Source organism: Falco cherrug, chromosome 2, assembly GCF_023634085.1.
Source record: "Falco cherrug isolate bFalChe1 chromosome 2, bFalChe1.pri, whole genome shotgun sequence".
NCBI lineage: Eukaryota > Metazoa > Chordata > Aves > Falconiformes > Falconidae > Falco > Falco cherrug.
Window position 1 is genome coordinate 72,586,097 of NC_073698.1, and position 15,622 is coordinate 72,601,718.

The window sequence follows — 15,622 nt, forward strand, 5'->3', positions numbered from 1 at the left end:
TTTTAGCCCCGTCTAAAACAAGTTTTTACCTGCATAGACCTTTGCATCAACTAGTATATCACCTGATCGTGACAACAGGAATACAAGGAGACAATGACCATTTCATACCTATCTTACATTTTCTTCCAAGATAGTATCTACTGAATACTCTAGAAAAATCTGGCTACACTACAAACTGAAGATTTAGAGTGTGAAGTTCTTTTCAAGATCAACACAAAAAAGCACTATGATGAAGAACTGAGGAAAACATAATAAAAAGAACACATTCACAAAGGAAGAAGTTTGCATAATCAGAATGCAAATATTTGACATATAGAGTACCACCTACTAAGAAGAAAATTAAACTCTATCCCAGCAGAAACCAGGACAAGAACAAGTGGAGATATATAGTTCTATTTTGCTCAGAAACAATTTTAAAAGTACATTTTGCTTACAGTTACGAATCACTGCCTTAAAAAGATTCTGACAGATACCTTCCCCTGTGATATCAGTATTCCACGTAACGTGTCAAACCCAACCGAGGGTCCATGGCCAGTTTCATCAAGTCTTCCTTCAAGATCGAACATCGGAATGCAAGGACAGAAGAGTTCAGAAATGTGATGCAACAGCAAAAGCCTGTTTCTCAATGAAATGATGGGAATTTCCTGCAGATGATTGTACTCCATAGGAACCTATGATAAGGAATGTAATTTAGAAATATTTTATACTTTATTTTATTAAGCAGGACAACAGTTTATAAGATTTGTAGGTAAATTTCTGTTAGAAACTCGGTATTTGCTTATTCACATCGTCAAAACTTAATACTCCAAACTGAAACAAGTATCTTGAAACATGGCGGTTAGACTAGTATTGCTATTCCATATTTTACAATTCTCTTTATTCATAAACAGACACATTTTACATCCTGTCATCACTACACCCAGGCACTGCAGCTGAAAGAATATTCAAAAAACAATCTTAAAAAAAAAAAAACAAGCGATGAAGAACTCCCTTGAAAGGTGTAAGATTTTCATAGCTGGAATACAAAATTAAAATTCCTGCCCATTTGCAAACTGAGTTACTGTTCTGCATTGGACTAACAACTGAATGAAGATGCTTTCTCACCTCAGAAAACTGGAATCCTTCTTTGGAAATATGGAAGTAAAAATGAAGTCACTGGCTCAAACTCAAAGTCAAATTAAAGCACACTGAGCTATTGCAGGGATTTAGAAAGGAAATACATCTCCTGAAAGATCAGCAATAAGCACACTAAGTATGTTTAAAATCTGAATTAAATAAGTCCAAAATATTACCTGTGTAGGGAGTTTGCCAGCATTAGCAGGTTTACTGGTTGACCAAGCTAAAGTATGTGCTGAGCCACAGGCTACTCTGTTGATCTTTTTACCCTGCAGTGCTGCAACCAAGCGTGGTCTTTGGATGGCATTAGTTGTTCCATCTCCAAGCTGCCCTTCATCATTATCTCCCCATGTATACACTTCCCCTAAACCAATAAAAGTAAATTAATTGTTGTGAAGCTAAGACAGAAGCTTTTTGCCTTTTTTTTAATTAGCATTTATAAACCATTTAACCGAATGAGGCCTTGGACTGTAATAAGTATTTCTCAGACTGATGGCTATATTGAAAACCACTATCTAGAGCAAATGAATCTCAAATGACACTGTCAGGCCCATGGTCTATGTAGAGCAGCTAGTATAAGATGCATTCGTTTCCTCATAGTTTATATAACTTTAAAGTTCTGTTCCAGAACAGGAGGAAGTGGTGGAGCAGAAGAGTAACAACAGACAGACCAGAACAAGCCTGTATTTGATAGTTTCATAGCAAAAAAAGCTGGTATTTAAAAAATAATTATGAAAGGCTTAACATTCTGTATGAGACAAAAGAAAAGAGCCTGTAATAGGTTGTATTACTAGACAGGACACTAAAATGGGTGCTTACTGTTGCAAGACAATTGGAAAATACTTTTAAAACAGCAATCTTGTTTCTCAGCATTCATTTTCCGCTGCTACATCCTATTGCACTAGCATCTATAAAACACTCAGTTACTGGGCAGACTTGTTAATTAAACGTGTGAGTGAGTCTGCTGCAAAAAATACTCAGTATCTCAGCTCACTCTGTAAGAAGCAATATTGTTTGTGCAATGCTTCATTTAGCAAGGTAAACACCTCAGCAGGTTCAGAAGACCCTGAAAAAACCCAACCAAACAGCCAAATCCATTCATTCTACTGCTTGACCGATCTGTAATTACTTTTAAAACTCTGTATTTTTCTTTGACCATCAGAATTTATGAAACTTCACCTTTTTATTTTTAATTAAAAACCATCAGTTGTTTTTATATGATCTTTTTACACCGATGACATGCTTGCTGCTCAAGAAACACTGAACAGCTGCAAACACAAAATAATGCCCATGCCCACAAAGGACCAGCATTTTTAGCAAAGACAACCTACCAACAGCTGACTAAAAAGTAAAGTTTCATCTTTTTTTAATTCAGTACTGAGAACTAAGTAAACATTTTTATACCATCTTCAGTACAGCAAACACAGTGCAAAGACCCGGTAGCAACTGCAATGACTTTCTTTCCTTGCAGTCCTTGCACTTGTCGTGGTCTTCTAACATGGTCATCAGATCCATGGCCTAACCGATGATAATCTCCTTTGCCCCTGCACAGAGAAAGCAGAACATTTCAAAACTGTGTTTCAATTGCAGAATTGGAAAGACAGACAGTGTCTGGTATCTGATCTGTAGATGTATTTATAAACAGTTCTTCAAATATTCAACATTAATCAACCCTAGCTCATGACATGGATGTGATTCTAATGATGTACTCAAATTTCTTAAGCCTCCAATACGCTCTTCCTACTTATTCTGTGTAGGTCCATTTACCACTTTTGCAGGGGGTTGTTTGGGTTGGTTCTTTCCCTTTTAAAAGGGTCAAGTACTAGAAGCATTCATCTGCAAAACCAGTATGTTTATTGACCTCAGAGACTGAAACCTCATACAGTTTAGGGATCTCTCTAATGTCATGCAAACAAAGATGTAGAAGGTTATTGGGAAGGTATTTTGCTTAGTCTTTTTGAACACAAGTCTAGTAGTTTAAAACTATAAAATCTGGAATGGTACAGGAAGATTAAGAAAATGAACAAAAAACAAATTTTCAAACTACAGCCACCACAAGCTATACATAATTTTGATAACATAGGAGAATGTTATTTATGCTATCATCTTTCACGCTGCATGACACTTCAGGCTTATACTTCTACTGACCTCCTTGGAACTTCTGAGTCTTGTAGTGGTCAATGCTTGGAACAACAACTCTGTGCTTAGGTCTCTAAGACAAAATACTATGATTTTTCATTCAAATAACACTATAAAATGTTCCCCAAAATGGTAGATTCTACCAGTAATCAAGACAGAGGAACTCAAAGGTTTTGATAGAGGGGGAAATCAAAGCAAAAGCAGTATAACACCAGTATCTGTTGCAGTCAAGGTTATATACAACGCTGTCAAAATAACTAATACAAAATACTTACCACGTATATACTGCTCCAGATTTGGTAAGAGCCACAGAGAACTGTGAGCCACATTCTACTTTAACCACTCCAAGGTCTGTGAGGGAATCAATCTAGGAAAATAACATCAAAATGAAATCAAAGTTAATTAAGGAGGCTATAGTTTCATAGACTGCACTGTCTTAAGTAAAATATAATGTGCAAGTTGTGTCTGTATTTATATTTAGAAACTAAAATGTGTATGTAGATCATTTAGCACAGTTCTACTCCCTTCATCTTTCTATTTACTAAAACATTAAAAAGGAGCTCAGATTTGGCAGACTGTTGAAGATCATCTCCAGTGTGTTTTGCCAATAGATTGCAATTGCCCCTTAGTAGAAAAGGTAAGGCTCTGTCTCCAAATACTCAACATTAATCCTCCCTAGCTCACATAACACTGATGTGATTCTGCCGATGTAATAAAAACATTCAAAACTCCAGTACACTTTTCCTAGGTATTCTGTGTAGGTCCTTATGCCTCTTCACGATTAATCCTATAGGACTGATAATTGATGAAACATACACAAGCTAGTTTCATATCGTGTTACATCATGCCATAAGAAAACTTATTTGGGACAGACTGGTAGACTTTGTCCATTTAGAAACAGAATGAGACACCGTGTATTCAGGTAATAAAGTGTGATTCTGGACTAACAATCTAAAATCCACTGGGCACAGGTATACACAGTGACACTCACAAACACAATGTACATCTTCGTAACAAGTGCTGGAATTCAAATTAGATGGCTACATGGATTTCACTTGCAGCATGTGAAGAAATTCCAAGTCAACCATGCATTCACATGAAAGGTTTAATATAAAGTAAAACTACTTTTTAATCAATTGATACCCCTTTCTGAAATGAAGTTATGACTTCAGCAGTATTATGGAGATTTATTAACACAAGGAAACACAAAAATTTCTTGGCAAAATCTAACATTTTGATAGGAACCGAAATTAAAATGAGAAATATTGCTGGAACCAGCAATGCTCTCAAAAGAAGAAACATTTAAGCGCAACTTCAGCAGTCAAAACAAAATCTAAAGACTCGTCACTCTAGCCTACAAAGTTCATTCTTAACAACAATCAGAGAAACCCTGATGTCCCCAGATGGGTGGAAGTTTGCCCATACTGGCAAATCTGGTTTTGGCGTTCTCCATCAACCTCATGGTTTCTAAAACAATGAAAAAGTTACATTCAAATACCTTCATTGGTACTTTACAGCCGTCACTGCCTCCTCTCCCAAGTTTTCCATAATCTCCATCACCCCAGGACCAGACCGTATCATCATCAGTCAGACACAATGTCTGTGCATCCCCACTGCCACAGGCTATGTCAATCACACGGTAGCCCTGGAGAGCTTCCACCTGTAAAGAAGTCACCCATTTTTGTTCACAATAAAAGACTCAGCCATTTAGTTTCAGAAAAGATGACAAACTCAGCTTGGAGAGATGCTTCACTGGAACTGCAAGACTGAATCATCACAAGAACTAGCAAATAAAAGCAACTCAAAGGGCTTTGCTCTTTTCAAATCATCAAAATGAAAATTAACTGTATTTTAAATACTGGATTATTCTTTTTAATTAGTGAACTAGTTAAATTTTTTGACCTAAAAAGTCAGGAAAAACAATCCATACAAAACACATACGGTTATCCAAGACTATATACTATTGAAATAATTTCAGGCTCTCTGGGCGAGTACTGCATACAGCAAGATAAAAAGTAAGTCTTATTTTCAAATACTCTTTTACTAGTTTACAATTTTCTAGCACTTGGATCATAATCTGAATTTAATCAGCATCTTTTGAAATGCTGCCATCTACTGATGAAGTATGGGATTTGGATTCACAAAGTAAAAGGATGGTGACCCACATATAAACATCCGCCCCATCCTCACCCCTATTTGAAAGAGATCACAGGTAGCACAATCCATCATCCAAAGCAGCACTGAACTTCGCATACTTCCAACTTATTTACCTATTATCTATTTTCATACTAACCCAGAACACGGAGAGGGGAAAGATGTATAAAGATATATAGGAAAGGTGGGCAGATCTTGGTTTTTTGGGCGCAGAGGAATGAGAACATTTGGATACAGGTCATAAGGTCCCAAAGTGGACTAAGAATGTATGATACCTCATCCCACAAATTCAAGCACTGAAAACAGTTAACACTTGCATGAATAGAAATATATGCACAGAGCTATCAATAAAAAAATCCAAGCATTGTTTGATTCAATTATTTTCCTTTGCTGTATTTTCAGCAAGAGAACACATGTAGCAAAACGAACTCTTCATTTCAAAGACATGGCAGTGTTCTTAATACCACTATTCTAACATGAAGCTTTTACAGCCTAGTTCTAGGACTAGGAGTATGACAGTCTGAATTACAGCTTGTCAGCTAATCAGTATACTCATCCTTCCTACACTGCATACTGGCCAAGTTTGCAGATTTACCCCTGAAGAATCAAATGAAAACAGCCATCTTCTTCCTCAATAATTGCTTAACTCAAATTTCTTTAGCAAATAGCAATTAAATACTCCATAATTACTTCGGGTAAAATCTTACTAACAGTAAATACTTCAGTAACATCTCAGTATTCAACCATGAAAATTAAGAGTATAACTATTATGTCAGGAAAAAAAGAAGTTTGCTAGTGACTAAGTGGCCATCACTGGAATCACTGCTGTATTTTCCAGGAAGTAAACAATGAGGGAACCCAGGAGACAAGGAGCTCACCTGCTACTTTCAGTGCAAACTACTCCCGTGAAGGGGTGCAATTTACATACCGGGGGGTAGGGTGTTTGATTTGGGGTTTTCTTTAAGTCTTCTATAAAAGGGATTCCTTATAAGCTGTTTAGTGACCCCCAGCAAAGTTCTGCAGTTCCACTTTAGTTTTATTGTTCCAATCCATTCCAGTTTTCTAAAGCAACTCTTCATTCTTACAAATACATGCCACCATTTTGCCTTTTCATTCCTTACATGCAGAAATGCTAAAAATTACAGATCAGAAGGCAAGAACTGGACTAAGACTGTGTAGAACTCCAAAGGTTTCTTACCAATTTAGGTTTTAGTTGGTCCTCACTATCTCCATGCCCAAGGCGTCCGTATCTTCCCTTTCCCCACGTAAAAAGGTCTCCTGCAGCTGTAATACATGCACTGTGTGCTCCCCCGGCAGCAATGTCAACCACTTCTATACCTCTCAGAGATTCAATTACACGAGGACGGTCACAAGGGCTGAAATGAAAATACTTGTTTTGACAAAACTTTTCAACAAGGTATGGAGAGATGTTTTTAAAATGAGTACATGGACACCTAAAATAACTGAGTATTTGCTTTTGCTCCAGTTTAATAGCCTAAAGATTCATGTTTAATTAGCCATTCACAAATACTTCTAGAGGCCTGTAAAAGCTAGAAGTATTTTATCAGATGTTACACTACAGCATTACAGGTAAGCTGAAACTACAAAACCACTTCCATTAAAATCTAGTCAAAGCTAAGCATTTACCCTGGAAAATCAGTTCAATTTAAAATACATCAACAGAATTTCTAGCATAAAAATGTATTGTTGCCCCCATGCACTTCAGCATTTCTTCTTCTTTTTGGATCAGAACATTCTTACTTCTAACACAGCAGAACTTCTCATTAATGGAGACAACAATGTATGTAGAGATCAGAAGCAGAATAGCAATATTGCTCCCTGAAGTTCCACATACCTACAAGACAGATCCCAAAGGAAAGCCAATGGACTTCAGCATCCATAGATAAGTTAGAACACAATATCTACTTACAGAAATCCAAGTAACTGTACCTGAAAAATATTTTGTGATTCTCCAATTCTAAAATGTACGTTTCCGTATCAGTACTTAACATTGACTTCTACACATAGGCAGTACTCATACAACACTTCAAATACACAGCAACAAGTATCCACTAATACTTTTTTAAAATAACATTTCAAAGTGTTACTTACCTTCGGTTTCCATGACCAAGTTTACCATCTTCTGCTTCACCCCAAGAATAAACTTCTCCCTCAGAAGACAATGCCAAACAGTGCTTTCCTCCCGAGTTCACTGCAACTTTCTTTATGAACACATGCTGAATGGATTCCAGTAAAGTTGGAGTAGAAACTGACTCTGTTCCTCCAATTCCAAGCCTACCACCTGCTCCATATCCAGTAGCATACAGCTTTAAAGTGAAGAATAAAATTTAATTTCATTTGCCTCTTGAAGAATATTTGCTAGAGCTGTACAGAAGAGTTCTTAATGAATGTACACTAGAATACAATTAAAGGAAAGCCTGAAAAAAAGTTTCTTACATGCCTCTTACTTTGCTTCTTCTAGAAAATAAGAAATATTTTGAAATATTTTACAAAAAAAGTGTGAAAGTACAGCTATCTTCAAAGTCAATATGAACTATCGCTGACTTAAAGGGTTTTGTTTTAAATCCTAATGCTGATTTTGCAAAAGTGTCACGAAACCATAGCTTTGTGTGACAACATTACAAAATCACCTATCACCTGTAGGTCTCTCTCAAGCAGCACTACTCTAGTTTTCTTCCTTCTGTGGAATATACACACCTAAACACAGTTGCTTCTTCCCCTTCCATCCTATAAACACAGTTTTAAGTACTACTTTCCACTCGCTTTTTGTTTATCTGAAAGTAACTTCTCTCAACAGAATGATGTCAAGCAATGTCATTAACCTGTCCCTTACCTTGCTGTGAGTCATTAACAAGGATGATAGTGACTGCTGAGGAATCCTTACAGTATCTCACTAGATGAAACCGTTACAGAAAGCTCTCGCTAAAATTTTCAATCACATACTTAACACAAAGCTGCAACCTGTATTTAAAATAGGGACTTTTTCAAATTCGTGCACTTATTTTTTTCTTCCATACCTTACACTAAACCTCCGCATGGTGTTCTTCCTTTTCAATCGGGATTTAAGCATCTGCAAATTATATCCCACAATATCTACCTTACAGGCATTTAGCCAACTGTGAACAATCTTCAATTACACCTCTCCCGTCAGAGACACATAATCACCACATTTCACTGTCTGTCCTGTTTTCGGGGATTCTGAGCACATCATCTGTCTTCAGCTTTGTTTTCCAAAACATGATCACAGTTTTGAATTGAGAACTAAAACACATGTCTTGTTTCATGCATTTAATGCTACAATACACTGAATTCCTAGACTGCACTGGTGGAGTTGGTATAGTTCAGTTTCTTTAAAAAAACCTCACAAAACTACTACTGCTAACAATAGTAATAATTTTTTGTATAGCCAAACCCATCATTCTGACTGAGGATGAAGTTTTTCAAGGGAGTCTAATAGTCACTTGTTGTATCCTTACTTTCCCATCAGCAGTCACTGCAAACAAAGTCTGTTCACCACCGATTAACTGCACTGGTCGAAGGGTAGCAAGGGCTTCACATGGAGTTGGGACTTTGACTTTTGCCCCTTCAATCCCACCAAGTTGTCCTCTGTGATTATGACCCCAACCATAAATAGTTCCGCTGCCTCCCGCTGAAAGTGTCCAATCATCAGGTCGTCTGCAGAAAATGCAAAACAAACAGAATTTTAAAAGAGCTTTTAAAAAGCCAACAACAATGCTATTTATCATTGTATGACGAAGCACCACAAGACCAAACCAATGACAGTTGAAAGAAATCACCTATTCATCCACTGAACAAGCTGCTCATCCTGTTCTCTCTTAAAGACATCATGGCACTCATGAAGAACATCCATATTTTCATTATCTGCCATTAATTCTCGTATTTTCTTTGCCACCTGTAAAATATTTTGCATTAAACAACATTATTCAAACTATCAGTTACTCCTATCACAGCTAGCAAAACCCACTTCCGGTACATCTTTTTTAAGTGAAACACTTCCATACATTCCACAAATCATTTCAAGCATTCTTGCATTACCTCATCAAGGAAAAGACGAGGTAATGGTGTCCTTTTATCTAAAGCCACAGCTACCCTGGATGCCATACAGTATCTCCTGAACCAGGCCCATTTGTGCGTCTCTGCGCAGCAAGGGAGAGTGTCCAACTCCAGATCACAAGCAAGCGCCACAAGCACCTACAAGCAATCAAAACCATTTTAGAGATGTATCAAAAATGTGCAATGAAAAGCAATATGCATTTCATGCAGCTCAGCAGCTCACAGACTAGTAGGGCTGGAAGACAAAGACATGTAAAGTGCAAGTGACATTAAAAGCCATCTTCGCTACCTTCATTGATGGGGCAGCATCAAGTAATACCCACACTATCTCACACTGTTAGCACCCAATTTCCTGCTCCAATCCAGATATTTTCAAACACACCCTGTGAAAAACTCCTAGATCAATTAACTTTTCCATATCAAATACAATGTCCTGAACTTTTTATACTCCATTCCTAAACCAAGCCTCCTTCCTACAATTGGAAATTGATTTGATTAGATTTCAAATCAATGTTACTGATGAAGATTGTGAAAAATGGATTACTTCTTCCCTGTATAAACTTTTACGTATTTTAAGAATTTCTCTTCCTGAAGACAGTTAAGTCCTCTTAGTTTAACTTTTACCACATGGGAGGCTTTTTCAGCCCGAACAGCTTTCCTTTTAAGACATTCTTATTTGTTCCAACTAGATGTAAATGAAACTTTCAGGAGTATTTAAATAAATAAAATATACAACACTATTAGGACAACTCAGAATTCACTTACCAAAAAGTGTAGTCTGCTGTACTTAAAGACATTTTTCTTAACCACATACCTCTGCCTAGCTAGGTACTCCTTGTTTGTATATTTAATTCTCCTTTCAGAAGTAGTATTCTGATTTGGTCAGAAAATGTTTCCAATACAGGACTAGGTGAACTTACCATGTCTCACAAAAAAAAATCCAGAACTATAGTAATGAATTCTTTACTGATTCTACTCCATTACCTTAAAGAAAGGGCTGTGCAGCAACTGTTTGCCACCTCTCACAATGGGGTCTTCATAGTCAAACTGTCGCTGCAAAGCTTCTGGAAGACCTTTAACCAAAGCAGCTAAAGCACTCCCTGTGAAACTCTAGAAAAACCACAGAAAAGTTAGCCTTACTATATGTATTACAAAAAGCACATTATTTAGATGACCATGACAAAACATTAGTAGCTTCCATTTCCTAACACAAAAGCATTTCTATTGCTTTGTAGCAATTCCAAAAGTACATCTATACAGTATTGGAAATAGCCATTTCTTTCTAAAATGGAGTATCTTTACAAACTTGCAGACCCATGCAAGAAGGCTATTTATTTGCCCATTTCCTACTTTGTCATTAACAACAAAAAATCAGAGCTAGCATTTCAATGCTTCACATATATCTTAACATGAAAAAATGACGGGCAAGCACCACTGCCTTCTTACCAGAGCCCGTGTTTCTCCATCATTATCCCCTAGAATCCGGTTGATGTTAATAGACTGGCCAAACTCCGTTGTGAGCAGTTTCCGTAGTCTCTGCAAGGCCCACATTCTGTGGCCAGCAGCTAAGGAAACATAAGCACACAAAGAATGCAATTACTTAAAGCAATCATTTTAACTTCTAACAGATTTAATTTTAAAGACTACACCTACCTAATGCACTCAGTTGAGCACAAGCTGCAAGAGAAGCTGCCAAGCGAGGAACTATACTCCTGTTGGAAGCAAAATTTAAGCGAAAATCCAACAAACACGTAACCAGATCCATCGAGGGACATGAAAGAATGCAACGATCTGAGAGAAGGTCTTTAGGGCCTGCAAGAAACAAAAAGCAAAAACAAATGAAAAAAGAGGTGGGGAAGATTCATCCTCAGACTGAAATAAATACAGAACATAGGCAGGATTTAGCTGACCAAAACACAGTCTAGCTTGCCAGTCTGTATCTGAGTTGGTCCATTCCACTTCCCTTTGAAGGGACTGGAAGGAGGAGGCACTTCATGTATAATTCATCTATTTCCAAAACAGATGCATTAAACGCAAAAAAACCCCACACCAATCCAAAACAAACAGGAAAAACACCCAAAACCCCCACAACTCCAAAAGAATTTCAGATTAATTGTGCCTCCAAAGTATCCTCTCTATCCTGTCTTCACTGATTAAGAGGCAAACTGGAGCGATTACAAAATATTTTTATCTCTTCCCTATATACAAGTGCATCTTCTCAGGAAATATTTTCAACAAACTCCTAAATACGAATGAAAACATTTTCTTAGTGTGAATGCAAATGAACTCTTGAACTTCAGCATGTAAATACCATGCATTAAATGCAACTGCGAAGAACAGACAAGTAAATCTACTCTCTTGCCCTTCTGTAAATATCTTATATACCTTACCTGCAGCTGGCATGATAGGGTAAACAGTGAATCGCCATCCCCATCCATTCACAGAACCATCACTGATGAACTTCCACTTTAGTTCATCCCCTGGAATTCGCAATTCACTAGACCAATCTGACCACTCACGACCTGTTACGATAAGTAATATGAACATATTCATCTGCACTGTCTGAGCTGATATGCAAGCCATTCACCAACAGCAACTTCCTTCCATGGTTATATATTATAAACATCACATAAATGCATTCAAGAAAGAAAAGCTATGTAAAGCACAAGTACATACAGAAGTTATAGCAACAAAACTTGCTTCTTGAAACAGTTCAATTAGCACTGCTAACATACATTCAAAAGACAATTTTAAGAGCTCAATAAAATCCAGTCTTATTTTCAAATTATTTTTTCATATTAGAAAAATATATAACAGCATATTCATTAAATTATGCTTTGCAGCTTTTTCCAGCCAGGAAATATCTCAATAATGGAACACACGTGCATCTGAAACAGTCTGGGAAAAGAAGGAGAGGAAAAAAAAAAAAAAAAAGTAATTTGGTCAATAGTAAAAGCTCACTTCACGACTGCTCAGAAACACTAAGCACAGGCAGCAACTACTGAGACCCTTGCACTGATGTAACATATGAGTAAGTTCAATGTAAAATTTTATGAGATTACTACTGAAAATTAATAGTACTTAAAAATTAAATCAGAAGCAAGATAAAAGATGTGAAGATTTGATGTAGCATCGCATAATTAGGCCAGCACAGAGAATAGGAAAAGAGCACCTAGCTATTATTTTGGGCATTCGACAGCAGAAGAGCATTTGTCTTGACTGCATGAAAGCTCAAATTTCTCTAAGTACGACTTGAAAAAGAAAAAAGCTAACAAAAGCAGTACCCTTTTCCAGTTGTGTTCCACTTTGTTAAAATATACTTTGATTACACAAAAATTCACATATGTTGGCAGGGGTGCTAAACTGATTTTTTTGCTCTCTAACTGCTCTTAGGAAGAGCATGACAAGATGCTCTTTTGAGAGCTTCTCTATATTCAAAGATGCAAGATCACTCTTACATGTCTGTGTCTAGACCCTGCATGTTTTTTAGTTTAAAACAGAGTAACAATTTACATAGTTTTTCCTGATATCCCTCACAGAAAGTCAGTCACAGACAGTGGTACATTTCAATCAGCATTTAACAGTAAATCACACAAGACATTTTTGAAAAGCACTAGCTCTCATAACCTGATCGGACGGAAACAATTCTGTTGACACCATCCATTATGGTGAGTGGATCATGACGCCGCTCTGTAGAACACTGGCGATCAAATTCTACCCTCAGTCCCTCAGCACCTAAACAGCAACAAAGAGTTTACACATTTCTACAGAGCAATCACTACCACAAGCAAGTGCAGTACTTCAGAAATCCACATGAAATCAAACAGCTGTTTGGAAGCCACAGCACTCATTAATAAAAATAACTTCCTTTGGTTTAAAGACATTATTTGTCCATAATTTCTTCTTCTTGAAAGGCTTACATCATAGCAAGCTCACCTGAGTAGGGACTAGCAGACAGAAGACTATAATCAGAACATTACAAACTAAAGTTGCAACAGACAAAAAAAGGTCTGTTTACAGTTAAGGCAAATAGCTCTTTGTTGCCTGTACCTTTTGATAAATACTAGGTAACATACTGAAGGAAGCACTAAGTGAAAAGACAGTGTTAAAACAGGAAAGTATTTCCCTAATGCTCAAGACTATAAGACAGATGTTCAATTACTGTCCCTGAAAAAGACTCAGTCCTTCTCAGGTACGTAACTGAACAGAATACAGCAATCATATACAGCTGCAGTCACAGCCCGTGAACCCAAAAATGCGTATTTCACAGGACTGAAGCATTCATGCAGTATGTAAGTGTTTTAAGAAAGACTTTATTATAGTGACATGATACATAACATGGCTTTAAAAGTTCAATACGCATTTTTGCAAGCTAAGGAAAACTTTTCTGCATGCAAGCTTGAAAACAGCTGTATTTCATTAATGTAACTCTAAGAAATCTATACCTGGTATTTTAACTGTGCCACTAGAAGATGTATCATCAGTATATGGATGGCTGCTTTCTACCACAACTGGTTGCGAAGAGAGGCGACCACTTTGTGAATCAGTTGCTACATCTTCTAGTTCAGTAACACAAAGCTCCAACAACATATCAGCAACCTAAGAAAAGAAAAACATACACTTTATGAAAAGTAAGATTGATTAGTCCAAGAAATCTAAGCCAACTACTATTCTTCCCATATTTAAAATAAATAAATCACTTGTTTTCTGAATTCTGATTAATAAATCAGACTCATTCAAAAAACGTTCTTTTTGGTGTTGTTAAAGCCAGATGAACTCGTAAAACTAAAAGCCAAACCTACGTTTCCAATAAGTAAATGACAACACAAATAATTGCTTACCCTTACATAAAAATACCAAACTGAAATCTAAACTGTAAAGCGTAGGCCAAGAAATTAATGAAAGGTGTAAATATTCAACCACTACGTAATACTGCAAAACACTCTTTAGAGAAAATCTCAGTAGTACTCACTTTTAAAGAGCACTTTCAAATAAAATTTGACTCTCAAGGTCAAAGAAAAACAACCAACCAACACCCAACAACAACAAGAGAAAAACCCAAACCACAAAAAACACCCACAACATTGTTCAGCTTTACACTATTAACGCTACAAGCAAAAAAACCAGAATTAATGTATTCATACATATATAGCATGCATTTAACTGGGGTGGGAAGGGAATATAACTACATCTTAAACCAAGAACATGGGTATAAGATAGCCGATCAATGAAAACCAGGGTGCAGGGAAAGTAGCAGTTTGAAAATACCACTCAAGTGCCTCTGCATGAATAGCATCAGTTAGGCACTCCTACAGTCCTAGTTTACTCAGGACAGAGATAGCATAAGATTTCAATGTTTAAAACTGAAGCAGTCTTGTCATTTATACCATTAATAAATAAATAAAAATTCTCGGATTCAATGTGCACTCCTTAGCGAAGTCACTATTCATCATTTTGGTTAGTGAAGCCAAGTTTAATAAAAGAACACAAAAATCAGCTTTGCATAATCACTTCTGATGTTTCAAACCAGTCTTGAGCAATGCAAAGCCGTAAATTAACTACATCTTATGAGCATCTTAAAGAAGTGCACTGTTACTCATTAGAAAAAATTGTTTAATGGGTAAAGCTACAACAAACATTAAACAACTTTCAGTTCATTAGTACAAGGAGATATTCTATAATTTATGATTTGTAACATTCTTTCATATAGCTGCTGGTATCCAATATTAACAGTATTTATTAGTTCTGTTTGTTTGTTGTCCCCAAAAAACTCACGCCTGTGGATACCTTGGAAATAGGTAGAAACTTCAATGCATCAAACTTAAATCTTAAAAATTAAGAAGAATTATGATATTGTTAACAGTATATGAACAGCATTTTTAGCTAGCAATGAAGACTGCATCAGTTTGAGAAATAAACTCAGATGCAAACCAAAACCAGTATGTAAGTTTTTAAACTAACATTCCACAGATCCAGGAAATAGGCTTGGTTAATTCAGCTTCATTCCAATAGCCACAGCCACTTGTCCAACACATAAATACATTTCATTAAGCTTCTATTTTAATGTCTAATTGCAGCATGACAGACGAGGAAATAGTCTGTCACTGACATTTGCAGC

At 36.6% G+C, this 15,622-nt stretch overlaps 1 protein-coding gene across 3 annotated transcripts in view; it reads right to left on the reverse strand.

Annotated features, from left to right (window-relative positions):
- HERC2 (HECT and RLD domain containing E3 ubiquitin protein ligase 2) overlaps nucleotides 1-15,622 on the reverse strand; it is a 113,443-nt gene that overhangs the window by 15,087 nt on the left and 82,734 nt on the right. For 2 of the 3 annotated variants that reach the window (XM_055701450.1, XM_055701449.1), the window contains exons 70-85: nucleotides 13,950-14,103; nucleotides 13,132-13,239; nucleotides 11,895-12,026; nucleotides 11,158-11,316; nucleotides 10,951-11,069; nucleotides 10,489-10,614; nucleotides 9,487-9,642; nucleotides 9,228-9,343; nucleotides 8,907-9,105; nucleotides 7,522-7,736; nucleotides 6,608-6,785; nucleotides 4,754-4,915; nucleotides 3,531-3,622; nucleotides 2,521-2,660; nucleotides 1,293-1,480; nucleotides 474-671 (exon numbers count right to left, since the gene is read on the reverse strand). In XM_055701450.1, coding sequence (XP_055557425.1) covers nucleotides 474-671; nucleotides 1,293-1,480; nucleotides 2,521-2,660; nucleotides 3,531-3,622; nucleotides 4,754-4,915; nucleotides 6,608-6,785; nucleotides 7,522-7,736; nucleotides 8,907-9,105; nucleotides 9,228-9,343; nucleotides 9,487-9,642; nucleotides 10,489-10,614; nucleotides 10,951-11,069; nucleotides 11,158-11,316; nucleotides 11,895-12,026; nucleotides 13,132-13,239; nucleotides 13,950-14,103 — 2,442 coding nt within the window. The remainder of the gene's footprint in view (nucleotides 1-473; nucleotides 672-1,292; nucleotides 1,481-2,520; nucleotides 2,661-3,530; nucleotides 3,623-4,753; nucleotides 4,916-6,607; nucleotides 6,786-7,521; nucleotides 7,737-8,906; nucleotides 9,106-9,227; nucleotides 9,344-9,486; nucleotides 9,643-10,488; nucleotides 10,615-10,950; nucleotides 11,070-11,157; nucleotides 11,317-11,894; nucleotides 12,027-13,131; nucleotides 13,240-13,949; nucleotides 14,104-15,622) is intronic. The other variant, XM_055701451.1, reaches the window with a different exon arrangement.